At 46.2% G+C, this 13,595-nt stretch overlaps 2 protein-coding genes across 3 annotated transcripts in view; both read right to left on the minus strand.

Annotated features, from left to right (window-relative positions):
* LOC147453660 (uncharacterized) overlaps positions 1 to 13,595 on the minus strand; it is a 98,082-nt gene that overhangs the window by 35,538 nt on the left and 48,949 nt on the right. The window lies entirely within an intron of this gene.
* On the minus strand, positions 8,881 to 10,581 carry LOC147453661 (uncharacterized). The gene has a single exon (XM_086516902.1). It carries the CDS (start codon positions 10,558 to 10,560, stop codon positions 8,881 to 8,883), a length of 1,680 nt encoding a protein of 559 aa, XP_086373028.1. The 5' UTR covers positions 10,561 to 10,581.

A 13,595-nucleotide genomic window follows, 5' to 3' on the forward strand; every position in this document is an offset into this window, starting at 1 on the left:
GGGTAATAGAAAACTACTGGCAAAAATCCTCACCTATTACCAACTGGAACAATTGGTTTCAAAGGGTGACAAGCTCATTTCAAACGGTATGATCTACCCAAGGAAGGGGGGAGTGTTTGCTGACAGTCATCATTCACTTGTTTCCCTCTCAACCTTTTTCCCTGACCTCTCAATCACCGATCTTAGGGAATGTATATATAAAGCTTTATACTCACAAAAAAAAAAAAAAAAAAAAAGAGCAAGAGCAATTAGCAAACGAGTATGCACATTAAAGTCAAAACATTGACTCAGACCTACACATGTCACATTTGGTACAGTGAAACAGAAACCTATGCCATAAAACACCTTCGATCCTCATCACTTGAGTGATGGAGGGTAGGTAAGATTAGTACGATAGGAGTGTTTCTGTTTTAGAGTTGAGTGATTAGCAAAGATCTCTTTTCCCACTGATGTGCCTCCTGGAGGTATTCCTTTTGTTCCTAGTGTGTACAGGAGCGTGTTGCTATTGATAGGATTTGGACCTTCATGGAACCTTCAAATCAAGCGCGACCATCAACACAAACAGGTGTTTCTTGTCCATTAGCATTGCCCTTATCTTTTTGCATCTATGATTGTCTGCTTTGATTGTGATTGGTAGCATAATATTCAGCGCATTTGCTTAGTATCAAACATTTAATTCAATGCAATCTTTTGTCATAATCACTTGTTTAGGTGTAAAAATCAAGCAGTCCGATTAAGCTAGTTTGACCAAGCTAGGTATTAGAAATCTTCTCTTAATACCATGGGGAATGCCTTCCTAATAAGCAATGGTTACTTAGGTTCTTAATCCGATTTAGGCAGCATTGTATGAGATGTACTAGGGCTTTCTAGTGGGCTTGACCCTATTGACCTTTAGCTTAAGTATTATAAAGGGAGTTTACTAATGTGATGAGCCTGGGGAGGGTAACAGTGTTATATGACCCCCCAAAGTTACAAAATTAAAATGATGAAAATGAACAAACAAAAAATCAAAGTGCCACAATGTAAAATTTTAAGCTGGAAGAGAAATCTCAGCTTGATTTGGTACTTCACTCACATGTATTGCCTATGGTACTAGAGCCCTAGAGGTTCCCAGCGTGGGCGCTTTTCCTTGAAAAGCAAAAAACCCAAGGCATACAAAATAAGCACACACATCATAATTGAATCAGTGTGAAAAGATTTGGGGGGTCAAAGAAAAAGTAATCAGTCAGGCGATGATTTCATGAGAAATTCCTTTTATGGTAGCTTAACTACAAGGTTTTCTAGATATAGCCTCTAGTCAGCCCTTGAACATGAATACTTGGCTCTCGCGATTAAACAACTTAATTGACCACAGAAAATTAAGAAGCTTACCCATGGTATTAATATTCGATCTCTAGTGCTTTTCGATCGTCAAATTAGCGACCCCAGACTTGTTTAATTTTTTGCCTTTACATCTGTTTATGCATTTGATTACATTGCAATTTAATGTTCATTGCTAACAAATTGTTTGAAATTCTTTGACCAATCAATTTGTCTGTCTAAAATTGCATGTGATTTTTAATTGTATATGAAAATGCAATTACTGTGCCAATGTTGTTTGATTTTGCAGTGACTGAAGAAGGCTAAGGACATTCATCTCAAATGCTCTTCCACCTCGACGAACCAGCTTCAACTCAATAGCTTCCGAGGACGGAATCTACATCAGGAAGGGGGGCATGTTAACCCTCACGGCTCACGGACACCCATCACCTACGATGGACGCGTATTATGTATTTGGTAGAGTCAGGTACCGGGCTTGTCGGTCCAATAGGGAAAGGTAGAGTGATCGTCGATGAGAGGCGCACTTTAACTTGGACATTCAAGGATTAGTTGGTTAAGCATGGGCGCCCAAGTGTGAATGGGGTGAGCTCCTATAAAAGCCAACTAAACCTAATTTTTACTCATTCTCTCATTTGTGCAATTGAAGAGTGCTCTTGCTCCATCTCCATCTTCTTCTTCTTCACCTCCTTGTGTGTGTGTGTGTGTGTGAGAGAGAGAGAGAGAGGGAGAGTGTGTGTGCGATCGAGCATTACGAAGGCACGACGGCGGCGAAGCGGTTGAGCGCAGCACGACTGCAGCTTCTTCTTCATCGCGGCGAGGAATCCACCACGAAGGCGAGCGTAGAGCGGTGAGTGTCACACCCTTTGTTTTCTTGAGCTTGCTAGTTTAGGCTTGTTGTGTGCTTGGAGCCGTTTGTGGCTCGCATACGGTGTATTGGCAAGTCCCTTGCTTCGACAGTGCGGCAAGGAGCGCACAACGCAAATCTCAGCTTTTGGCTAGAAAAACATAATTGCTTTTTATTGCTCTCATTGAGCGAGAGAGAGAGAGAGAGAGAGAGAGAGAGAGAGAGAGAGAGAGAGAGAGAGAGAGAGAGAATTTGCTTTTGCTTTCAGAAACTCTCTGTGAGAGAGGAAAAAGAGCTTTTGCTTTCAGTGCTTTTGATTTTGAAGCTTTTGGGGCTCTTCTTTTGGGCATCCCTTGTAACCTTTAAATAAGTGGTGAGGGCTTCACTTCTCAAAGCATCTGGACGCAGAGTCTGAGAGTGAAACCCTAGCCACTCTCTTGTACTTTGATCTAATTAATATAAAAAGAAATACCGAAAGGGGCACCAATCTTTGGGGCCAATATCTCTAGGCACGGAACTCCATCGGGCCAGTGTACATCTATTGTGATCTGTGACTTGTTTTGAAGTGGTTATTTGGTGCTGTCGCGGTTGATTCTTGACTTGGAGTGTCCAAGTCTATTACAGTGGTATCAGAGCACGGCCGATTTCTCTTCTACGGGAAATCCGATCCCCAATTTTTTTTCCGCGGCACCTATGGCTTTAGGCAATGATCAGTCGACTCCCTCTGCATCTGGAGATGCGGGCAAGGATCACAACGAAGATTCCGGCACGGAATATGGCCCGCCTAGGCCTACTCAGGCGGAGCAGCAAGAGACGGAGCGTCGTCAATTGATTGGCGATGCAACAAAGATGATGCTCAATTTCGCCAAGGACCCAAAGATGGAAAAATATATGAACCAGACCTCTTTGGAAGAGGTACAGACGGAGTGGCAGAGAACCACAACACCACTCCCGAAACCCGCTCTCAAGAAACCTTCTGCCTCCAAGAAATATACGGAGAAGGAACTAGAGAACGTGATTGATGCACGAATTGCTCAGCTTTTCGACGTGCAAAAGAAAGACAAAAAGCACGGCAAAAAGCAAAAGAAAGGCACTGACTTCCCGGGATATTTGGGTCGTCGGTCAACCTTCGAGGAGGCAAAGAAACAGAAGAAGCATGTCAAGTTTGAAGGCTTACCCAGTTCTTCTTCTTCTTCTCACAGTTCTTCTAGCTCTTCAGACTCGAGCGAAGCAGACAGAAAAAGCAAAACGCAAAGCAAGAAACAAAGCTTCGGAAAGGGCAAGAAAACGGCAAAGAAGGCCCAGAGACTGACAGTTCTACCGAGGACTCGTCTACAGACAGCTCAGATTCCCATGACGGAAACTTTTATGCGAACAAGAAGAATTTTTTTACAAAGCTAACCAGTATGACTTTCTCGAAGATGAAAGCAAGAAAGTCCGAGAGTTTAAGGAAGGTGGCCACTCGATCAAGTTTGATACTTTTTCAGGATACTCAGATGCTTCGAAGGCTTTGTCTTTTAAACAGCAATTTGACATCGCTTTCGCGGGAGGACGCTATTCAGAGCACTCCAAGATTCGGAGAGCTGCCTCTTACTTTAAGAGGAATGCTCGTACTTGGTGGTCCACGCTTCTTTTAAACAAGACTGCGCGAGTTAAATGGCTGAAATTTAAGAAGCTTTTTATTTCTTCTTGGTTGATGCAAGAATATGAACGAGATATACGAGCTGCTTGGAACCATCTTCGGATGACCAAGAAAGATACAATCAATGCTTATTGTGAAAGATTCTGGAGCTCTTTTCTACCCGCCTCTTCATTCAAGAAGATCTCATTCAGAGAACAAATTGAGCGGTTTACCTTGGGTCTACCTACAAAGATCCGAGATCACTACTTGGAACAGAAGTCAGCTTCTATTAAGGAGTTGATGAGTCAAGCGAAGAAGGGCTTTGCCATTCACTCTGGCAGTCTGACCTACCCCACAGATGAGGCCATGACACAACGAGCCGAACAGACTTCTGGGAATGAAAGTAGAAAGAAAAAAAGCAACCCAGAGAAAAAAGGATGCACGACCCAAGCTTACTTCTAAGGAGAGAGCTCGCTTCATCAGAGAGGGAAGGTGCTTTGGATGGGGGGAACATGGACGTATCTCCGCGAAGTGCCCTAAAAAGGCACAGAAAGAATAGAATGATAAAGACGACGACAGGCCTGAGAGTTCGAGAGCAGCTGAGGAACGTGGCAGAAAAGGCAGATAGAAAAATAGAACTGGTACCACATGGCGTGGAACCTGCACCGAATCTAATGAATGAAAGTACAAACTTTGCCACTTTTGGGGCAAAGTGAAGGATCAGGAAGCTCTTTTGAAGGAGCCAAGGCCAACTTCTTTTCACTTGGAATTGGCGGCTCGATTTGGAATTACGCCCGACAGACTGATGCCACAGGCGGAGGTAGTTCGACTGGCACCCGGATGGGATGTTGCCATTACACCGAGCAGTGGCAAACTTCGTTTGCAATGACAAGGGTGTTCAGGGCACGCGAGTGACGTTCTACTCAGGATCCCTTGGTACCACAAGAACTACACCGTGGTTGACTACCGGGCCGAGAAAGCGACTTTGATAAATGAAGGGCTTAGAGATTGTACTTGATGAACTTCAGTTTCTTACTCATTCTTTTGGGAGAGAACTGAACGATGGATAAAGGTTGAATATGTTTTGACCCGATCAAAAGAACGGCAAGATTTTTCTCCACACTCATGCCGATTGCTTTTCAGAGGGCCTGAAGATCAAACCATTGATTTGATACCTGAAAGCACGCCACCGAATCGGCCACCTTACCGTGTGAGCCGAGTACAGAATGAAAAGATTATGAACCCCGTGAAAGACCTCTTGAGAAAAGGGTCTTGTCCAGCCTAGTACTTCACCGTATTGCTCTCCAGTGTTCTTGGTTTTGAAGAAAGACGGATCTTGGAGAATGTGCATCGATTATAGCGCTCGCAACGAAATCACCATCAAGAACAGATTTTCGATTCCTAGGATCGATGATATACTCGACAGGTTACAAGGATCCTAGTGCTTTAGCAGGATTGACTTGAAGAGTGGATATCATCAGATCAGGATAGCACCAGGAGATGTCTCCAAGACAGCTTTTTGGACGACTTTTGGGTTATTTGAGTTTTTGGAGATGCCTTTTGGCTTAACCATGCTCCTGCGGCATTTAACCGGATGATGGACAGGATTTTTCGAGAGTACACGCTATTTGTTGGCACTTTCTTTGATGACATCATTGTTTTCTCCAAGAATGAGGCAAAACACAAAGATCATCTGCTTCAGGTCTTTCAGGCATTACGAGATCACAAGTTAGTGATTAATGCAAAGAAAAGTGAATTTTCCCTACTAGAGATACACTTTTTGGGACACATTGTGTCAGTAGCAGCAGGAGTGCAAATGGACCCGGCCACGATAGAGACTATCCGTGATTGGCCCGATTTGAGGAATGTCCATGAAGTTAGAAGCTTCTTGGGACTGTGTTCGTACTAAAGGCGGTTCATACGAAATTTTGCAGAGGTTGCTTCCCCTTTGCATATCTTGACACAGAAAGGAGTACCTTTCTCGTGGGGATCCACAGAGGTGACTACCTTTCAGACCTTGAAAGAGAAATTGACTACAGGACCTGTTTTGACTTTGCAGAACTTGCAGAAGTCATTTGAAGTATATTGTGATGCTTGTGGTCGTAGTCTGGGTGCAGTCTTGATGCAAGAAGGCCATGTCATAGCTTATGAGAGCCGATTGTTCTCTAGGCCAGAGATGACAGCACAGATATATGAGAAAGAGATTTTGGCGGTTATCCATGCTCTTACTCAGTGGCGGCATTACCCGATTTTACTGTCTTTACAGACCATCAGAGTTTGCACTACTTCTTGCCACAGAAGCAGCTTTTGGAAAAGCAGATGCGGTGGGCGAACATCTTGTCATAGTTTCACTTCCAGATTGTCCATGTGCAGGGACAGAAGAATGTGGTGACAGATGCTTTGTCTCGGAAGCCGTTGGTTCTGGCTATTTCCGCGATACATCATAGGAGCTTCGAGGATATGGTCGATCAGTATGCCACAGATACAGATTTTGCAGAGTAGCTGGATACTCCCTTCGGGAAGGCTACTTGATGAAAAAAGACTATGTTGTGCGTTACACAACCGTTGAGGGCAAAGGTTATGACTGAATGCCACTGTCCACCTTTTACGGGTCACCGCGGCATTGCTACCACCATGAACGGGGTCGAGAGATACTTCTTTTGGCCAAGACTCAAAAAGGATGTGGAAGAGTTTGTGCACAGTATGCCAGAAGGTCAGGTTTGACAGGCATAAGGCACAGGGATTGTTACAACCTTTACCCATACCCACCCACCCCTCGGAAAGTATTGCAATGGATTTCATTTTTGATCTCCCAGGAACACAGAATGATCACGATGATTTTCCGATTACATGGCACGTCTGAGACGATTGTCTCCGACAGAGACCCTAGATTTATAAGTTTGTTTTGAAAGGCAATTTGGGAGAACATTGGCACGCGGTTGCAGTTCTCGTCATCGTTCCACTTGCAGACTGAACGGGCAATCTGAGATTGCCAATTCAATGGTTTTAGATTTATTGAAGTCTTGTATCTCGGATCAGAAGACTCAATGGGAAAAGAACTTACCTTTGGTGGAATTTGCCTACAATAACACGATACACTCTTCGACGGGGAAGACGCCATGTGAGATTGTTGAAAGTGCTGCGAAGGTTCCATCCTTCCTGAGCACGAAAGATTAGATATTTGAAGCGGATGAATATTCGCTAGATTTGGATACGGCTTTTGCCAAGGTTCGTGAGACTTTGCAGGAGTCTCAAGAACGACAGAAAAAGGCAGCGGATCGCCATCGTCGCGACTTGAAATTGAAGGAGGATGATTGGGTGCTCTTACGTTTTGAGAAGGCACGCCTACGGAAGAAAATGGGGAAGGAGAGGCTTTTTCCAAAGCTTAGTATGCGATACTACGGACCTTTCCAGATTACTGAAAAGATAAACGATGTCTCCTTCCGATTGAAACTGCCAGATACTTGGAGGATTCACAATGCATTGCATGTGAGTCTCTTGAAACCTGTTAAGGGTGATGTGCCTGATGATGGGGAGCCTGATGAGCAACCCGAAGTGGAAGAAAACTAGGAGATCCTTGTTCCTGAACAGATTTTGGCACATAAGGATACGAAGAAAGGTAAAGTCCGAAGGCGGTTCTTGGTTAAGTTCAAATACTTTCTTGCATTTGATGCAAAGTGGATGGAGGAGGAGGACCTAGCAGATACTCCTCGGATTGTGAAACTTTACCTCGATGTTTTGGTTTAGCATAGTCTACTTCAAACGGAACCCAAAAATTCAGCTTGGCCGAAGATCTCGTGCAGTGGGATGCACAAGAGTGGAGTTACTCCGCTCCTTTGTCAACAGATGCCTTGATTTTGATACTAAAGTCACTTATGTCTATTTGAGCTTCAGGGATACTGAGAGCAGACAGTATTCTGCTGGATGACTTTATGAAATGGAATTCCTGATTATGATACTGATTTGTTCTTGACTTCTTGTGAGTGCAGGAGCTGATAGAAGAAATGACTGCAGCATTTTGGTCTACTTGATCTCGAATAGACATGGTTGCAATAGGCGTTAGTCAATTGGACATCGATGAGGTCCCGATTGGACCTAGATGTGATTGCTAGCTACATTGCCGATAAATCATGGTCTAAGATCCGAATGAATGTTGAATGTCATATGATGTCCTGTGATGTCTGGTGATGTCCTGTGATGTCGTGTGATGTGACTGTCGATTTTGTACATGTGCTAGATGTGTGTTCCTAGTACGTAGGTACTAACAGTCAGTGTCTGCTAAGACGGTTTATGGCTTTTGTCGGTTTTGCAGGCGTAATCGCGGTCGACTACAATGCTTTCAAGAAGGGGGTATGTCACAAAGTGATGACGTGGCGGACAGCAAAAACCCTAATTTTCGAAAATCGCGGAGGCTTAAAAGTAAAAATTAAAAAAATTGGGATATTTTTGAGCGACGCAAATCTCAGCTTTTGGCCAGAAAAGCATAATTGCTTTTTATTGCTCTCAGAGAGAGAAAGAAAGAAAGAAAGAAAAGAAAGCTTTATTAACGTCTTCGAAAGACCGAACTCGACCTATGAGACAATATCATATACATGTGTTGATGCTCTAGGCATCGGAAAATATAAAAAAAGGGTACAAACTGAAGTGAGCCTATACTATGCAAAAGGGTGTGGTAGGGTGGTACATGTGGTGTACAATGTATAGTGTGGGTCCTCGTGTCGAGGTGTGCTCACGCATCATCAGGCTCAACTAGGGGCTGAAAGGTGATACCACCATGAGATGATAGGGAGGGTATCTAAAAACAAGCAACATATGTAGGGTAGAGAATGTGGTACATCGGTGGTGGCCTGCTCAGGTATCTCTGGAATGTTGGATCTCCTGGTGCTGGTACATGACTCTGCTCTAGATACTGATGGTGTAAGGTTAGTATCCTCGAGATCTCCCTCTGGTGACACCCATGTGTCCTGTATCCTGGGAGCCGCGGTCTCCGACGTGCCCTCTGAGACTCTGCCTGCAGAAGGGTAAGCCCTCTACTCTGTGTAGGTAGTGTGGGGGGGTCTGGCCCTGCTCGTCGGAAAAACTGTGTGATGGTAGTCTATGTCCTGCTATCCTGACTCTGGCGTGGCTGTAACAACTGCTCTCGAACCTCTAAAGCCGCAACCAGGAACTGGCCAAACCTCCTCTGCTCTCGGCCTATCATATGCTGCTGTAATGAGTCTCCAATGCCATATCTCTCTCTCAGCTCTATATATTCTGGGCATCTCATGACAAAATGCTCCTCACTCTCCACCTCCGTCTGGCAAATCCGGCATGTACGCTCCTCTCGTGGTATGCCTCTGGCTCTGCCACTCTCAATCTCTAGCTGATGTGATGACACTCGTAGCTGGCCAATGTTGACCCGAAGTCGGTTTGGCATGTACTCTTGCATGTATAATGGAATCTCAATGAATCCTTGCTCTGAGAACCTCAGAAAATGCTCATAGTAATATAGCATTTTAGGAGGTAGGGTGTCTGTGGGCCTACGCCATGTCCTCTGAATATATGTATGCCATATCTCCTGTCTGATGACCCTATTCCGCTCAGAGCGTGAGAGGGTATAGGTCGGGGCCTCGGTGTCATACTGGAGTGGTGGTAGTCTATCGATATCAAAACCGTGCTGAGCTAGCCAATCTCTTGTCTGGGCATACCATGAGCTAGTGTCCCCTACCTGTGCCATCTCTCTAGATGCAATGAAGGCTCTATGAGAGATCCTATCTGGATCCATATCTTTGAATCTGCGAAGAAGGCAAACAGTCTGAAAGAGTGCCTCTACCAACATCGGTGGTGCAGCCAGCTCAGCTCTAATAATGTCGTGTGGAACTGATGGCTTGCTGCGAATCATCCTGGAGATCATAATAATCTGTGGCCTCTCTATCTGTGTCCATACTGAGTCTGCCAGTCCCGGTCCCCAAATGGCCAAGACATACATGAGTGCAGGTGTGACCAGTGTGTCAAAGAGCCACCCCTTCGTCCGGGGCTCCTGGAAGTGGGCCTGGTGGCACTGTCTCTCCATCAGAGCTAGTGATGCGTATCCTCTGGTAAGTCTATCTCTGGCTGCCTGTGTCATGGAGAAGGTCCCTGATGCTGCGGTGAATGTAACCCCCAGATATACATATGAGCCTGTCACCTCTATATCCCCTCCAGCTACAGTAAATCTACTCTGTCGGCGAATCTGAGCCGATGTATGAAATATGAGAACCTTGGTCTTGCCAAGGTTCACCGTGAGTCCTCTCTGTGAGCAGAAATCATCCAGGGCCTGCAAATGTAGTTGTAGTCCCTCTGCCGTCTCTGACATCAGGACAATATCATCTGCATATAAGAGTATGTGTACAGTAGTCCCTGCAATATCCACACCCTCTCCACCCCTGTGCAAGATGAAGTCTACAATCTCGTCAATGTATAGACCAAAGAGTGTAGGTGATAGGGGGCAACCTTGTTTCACACCAATGGTGCTCACAAGAGTGTCAGATAATCCACCCGGGCATCTCACTCTGCCAGATACATGCTCATACAATGCATAGATCCCCCATGCCATCTCCTCTCCAATCCCAAGCGCAGCCAGACATCGGAAAAGTCTCTCTCTAGGTACTGTGTCAAATGCTTTGCGGAAGTCAACGAAGCAGCAATATAATCTCCTCTTCCTCACCCGTGTCTGGTCGATCAGACAACGAAGGGTGAAGATATGATCAATAGTAGAGAAAGCTCGGCGGAAGCCTGCCTGTCCTGGTGTCCTCATGCCCTCTCCCTCTGCTAGAGAACTGAGCGCCTCCTCTAAAACCGCGCCATATAGTTTGGCCAGTATAGGACCAATCATGATAGTGCGATATGTGCTAGGATCCATGGCATCCCCAGATTTGTGGATAGGCACGATGGTGTGCGCTGTCCACGACTCTGGGAATCCCTCTGAAAGCGCGTGGTTGAAGAGGTGGGCAATGAGTGGTGCCAATGCATCACAGCCATATATAAGATGCTCTGCCTGTAGGCCTGCCTGATCTCTAGCCCTCCCATGCTGTAGGTGGGATATAGCTTTCTTCACCATGTGGGTTGTGAAGAAAGTAGATGATGTGGGTCGGGTAGCCGATGGCGTAGGTATGGGTGGCTGTCCTGGGATCTCGTATAAGCTCTCGGCATATCTGTGCCATGTCGCTGGGTCCTGAATAGGAGTGGATGGCCTGGGAGGTCTGATCCGACGCCATGCCTCAGCACTATTCTTGCTCATGAGTAAATGATAGATGTCCCAATACTGGTGCTCCTCCCACTCCCGTCTTTTACGACGGGTAAGTGTCTGCATCTTGCGTTGAGCCGGGCGATGTGTAATCTCCCCTCTGATCTCCAGTATATGTAGGTGTCTGTGTAGATCTCGACATTCGTCGTCGTACCACCTGTTTTGTGGCATAGTGCCAGTGCGTGGAGGGTGTGTGTGTATGCGATGTGGGAAACTTTGAGTGGCTGACTCGTGTAAGATGGATGTAATATGTGTGGTGAGTGTGTCTAGAGGTGCTGTGGGGTCTAAGTGTATAAGGTGCTCATGCAGGTGATGTATATAAACAGGAGTGAGCTCATGAGTGAAAGAAATGGTAGTGTAAGTGTGAGGGGGGGAGGCGGGGGGGTCAGCAAGCTGTGTAGCAAAAAGGGAGAATGTGAGATAAGTATGATCCGCCCCTATCGGTGTGCGTGCAACGCTGAAGGAGTGTATAAGCTCTGCTGTCTGGGTAGAGCCCAACAAATAGTCTACTGTGCTCTCTCCGCCACTGTGTGGGAAGCAAGTGAATCCCCCAGAATCTGGCCACCTCGCCATCCCGTTATAAATAACGAGATGATGCCTGCTGCCAAGCTCAAGAAGGTGTCTGCCATATCCAGTGTTGTCCTGTCCCCCATCTGCAGACACTCTACTCACACCCATGTCCTCTGCATCAAGTGCCCTCATGATCTCCGGCTGCTCCATATCATAGATCTCACACTGTCGGCTCTGTGTCCTCCCGCTGAAGTCCCCCATGAGGAGGACTTCCCCGAGTGATGTGTAGTGAGAAATGTCCTCCGACAGTCGAGAGTAGGGGTCCTGGATAGCATATCGTGATCCATGTGGTGAAAAGTAGCATATGGCAATGTATAGCCCTCTCTCGTGGGTGAGCTCTAGCCGTACCCACATATAGCATGCCTCCTTGTCTCTACTCATCACCTGTATCCGGTTGTGTAAGCTCTGTTTGAATAGTATGGCCACCCCTCCTGACCCCCGAGCTGTACTCTGTCTGGTGATGGTCCTGTAAGTCGACTCCCATTGGAATCCTGTGACTACAGGTAGTCCTCTCTCTGGGCTCTCATGTGTCTCCGTAAAACATACAAAGTCATGCTCACTGATGATCTCCTCTATGCGCTCCGGATGTGTCCATATAGAACCATTGAGAGAGAGAGAGAGAGAGAGAGAGAGAGAATTTTCTTTTGCTTTCAGAAACTCTCTATCAGAGAGGGAAAAGAGCTTTTGCTTTCAGGGCTTTTGATTTTGAAGCTTTTGGGGCTCTGCTTTTGGGCATTCCTTGTAACCTTTAAATAAGTGGTGAGGGCTTCACTTCTCAGAGCATCTGGACGCAGAGTCTGAGAGTGAAACTGTAACCGGCCTGTACAATCCAAAAAGGGCAGTAGACTTTACTTCAAACCTCGATTTAGCTTTCACCCATTATTAGTCGTCTATTTTACCTGCGCTATAGTGACACAAGAGAGGGGAATGGGATACAGATGCTAGAATGCACCTGTATGAGAAGACGGACACCACATGGGCCCCTAACTTAGGCGCCCCTTTCGGTATTTCTTTATTGTTCAAAAGAGGGAATAAACGTTGTGGATCCCTACAAGCTGCCCCGCACAAAATTGGCTGAATTTCAACTGTTCCGGCCTGATTTCGGCAGCATAACTGTACTAGGACCCTTCACAGTCAGTATTCCCACGCATTGACCGACTTTCCCGACGCATACGGACACTTTGCAAAACCTGGCGAGAATCTGCAGCACGCTGAATTCTCTGTTTTCAGCCCTGATAATGCGCCAGATCACCTGTACAGCGGTCCCCTTGCGTCCCCGAACCTCTTGGGGGTATTAGGGTCCGTTTAGGGCCAAAACCCTAAACCTGCAAAAATACACAGCAGGCTGTAATTTACTGTTTCGGGCTCCGTTTCACGTGCCGGTCGCATCCTTACCAAGTCCTCGAGCTCCCGCACCTGTAGGGCTACTTGCCCTTTGAATCGGACGAGATTTCTAGAGTGAAACCTCTCCGAATTCACTTGTACCTGCGGGGGGATTAGCCGCTAGCTAATCCAGTACCTGTGCAAGAGGCTCTTGCCTCGGCAATCGCGCATGAACCCACACAACTGTACATTGGTCAAATGAAGAGCCCACTAGAGGGGCATAACATACTGCCAAAGGGGAGAGAGAGGGCAGTGCGTAGCGTGCAGGGCATCACTCCTGGCACCGCACTGTGCATAAGAGGGAAAGCAAGCACTCCATAGCTCTTAACCTGTGACAAATCTGAAAATGAGGCTCTCCCCCTCCTAAATTCAGCGCCACTTCTTGATGCATGAGGCAAGTGCACCAGAAGGTGCCACTTGGCACATTTATAAGCATTTTCCCGTTTCGGGGTTGTCGTCTAAAAATATCCCAACCGGTTGCCCAGTTGACTTCACGGCAGAGTAAGAAAATGTTCCCCTTGTCATTCCGGAGGTAATGACGTCAACACATTTTCAGGTCCCAAAATAGCAGTTCCCTAAATTTTAGGAGATGC

This window comes from Adiantum capillus-veneris, chromosome 7, assembly GCF_014529385.1.
Source record: "Adiantum capillus-veneris isolate H3 chromosome 7, ASM1452938v2, whole genome shotgun sequence".
Classification (NCBI taxonomy): Eukaryota; Viridiplantae; Streptophyta; class Polypodiopsida; order Polypodiales; family Pteridaceae; genus Adiantum; species Adiantum capillus-veneris.

Coding starts and splice junctions, on each gene's coding strand:
- LOC147453661 (XM_086516902.1), bottom strand. CDS start 10,560: ATGAGGACACCAGGACAGGCAGGCTTCCGCCGAGCTTTCTCTACTATT.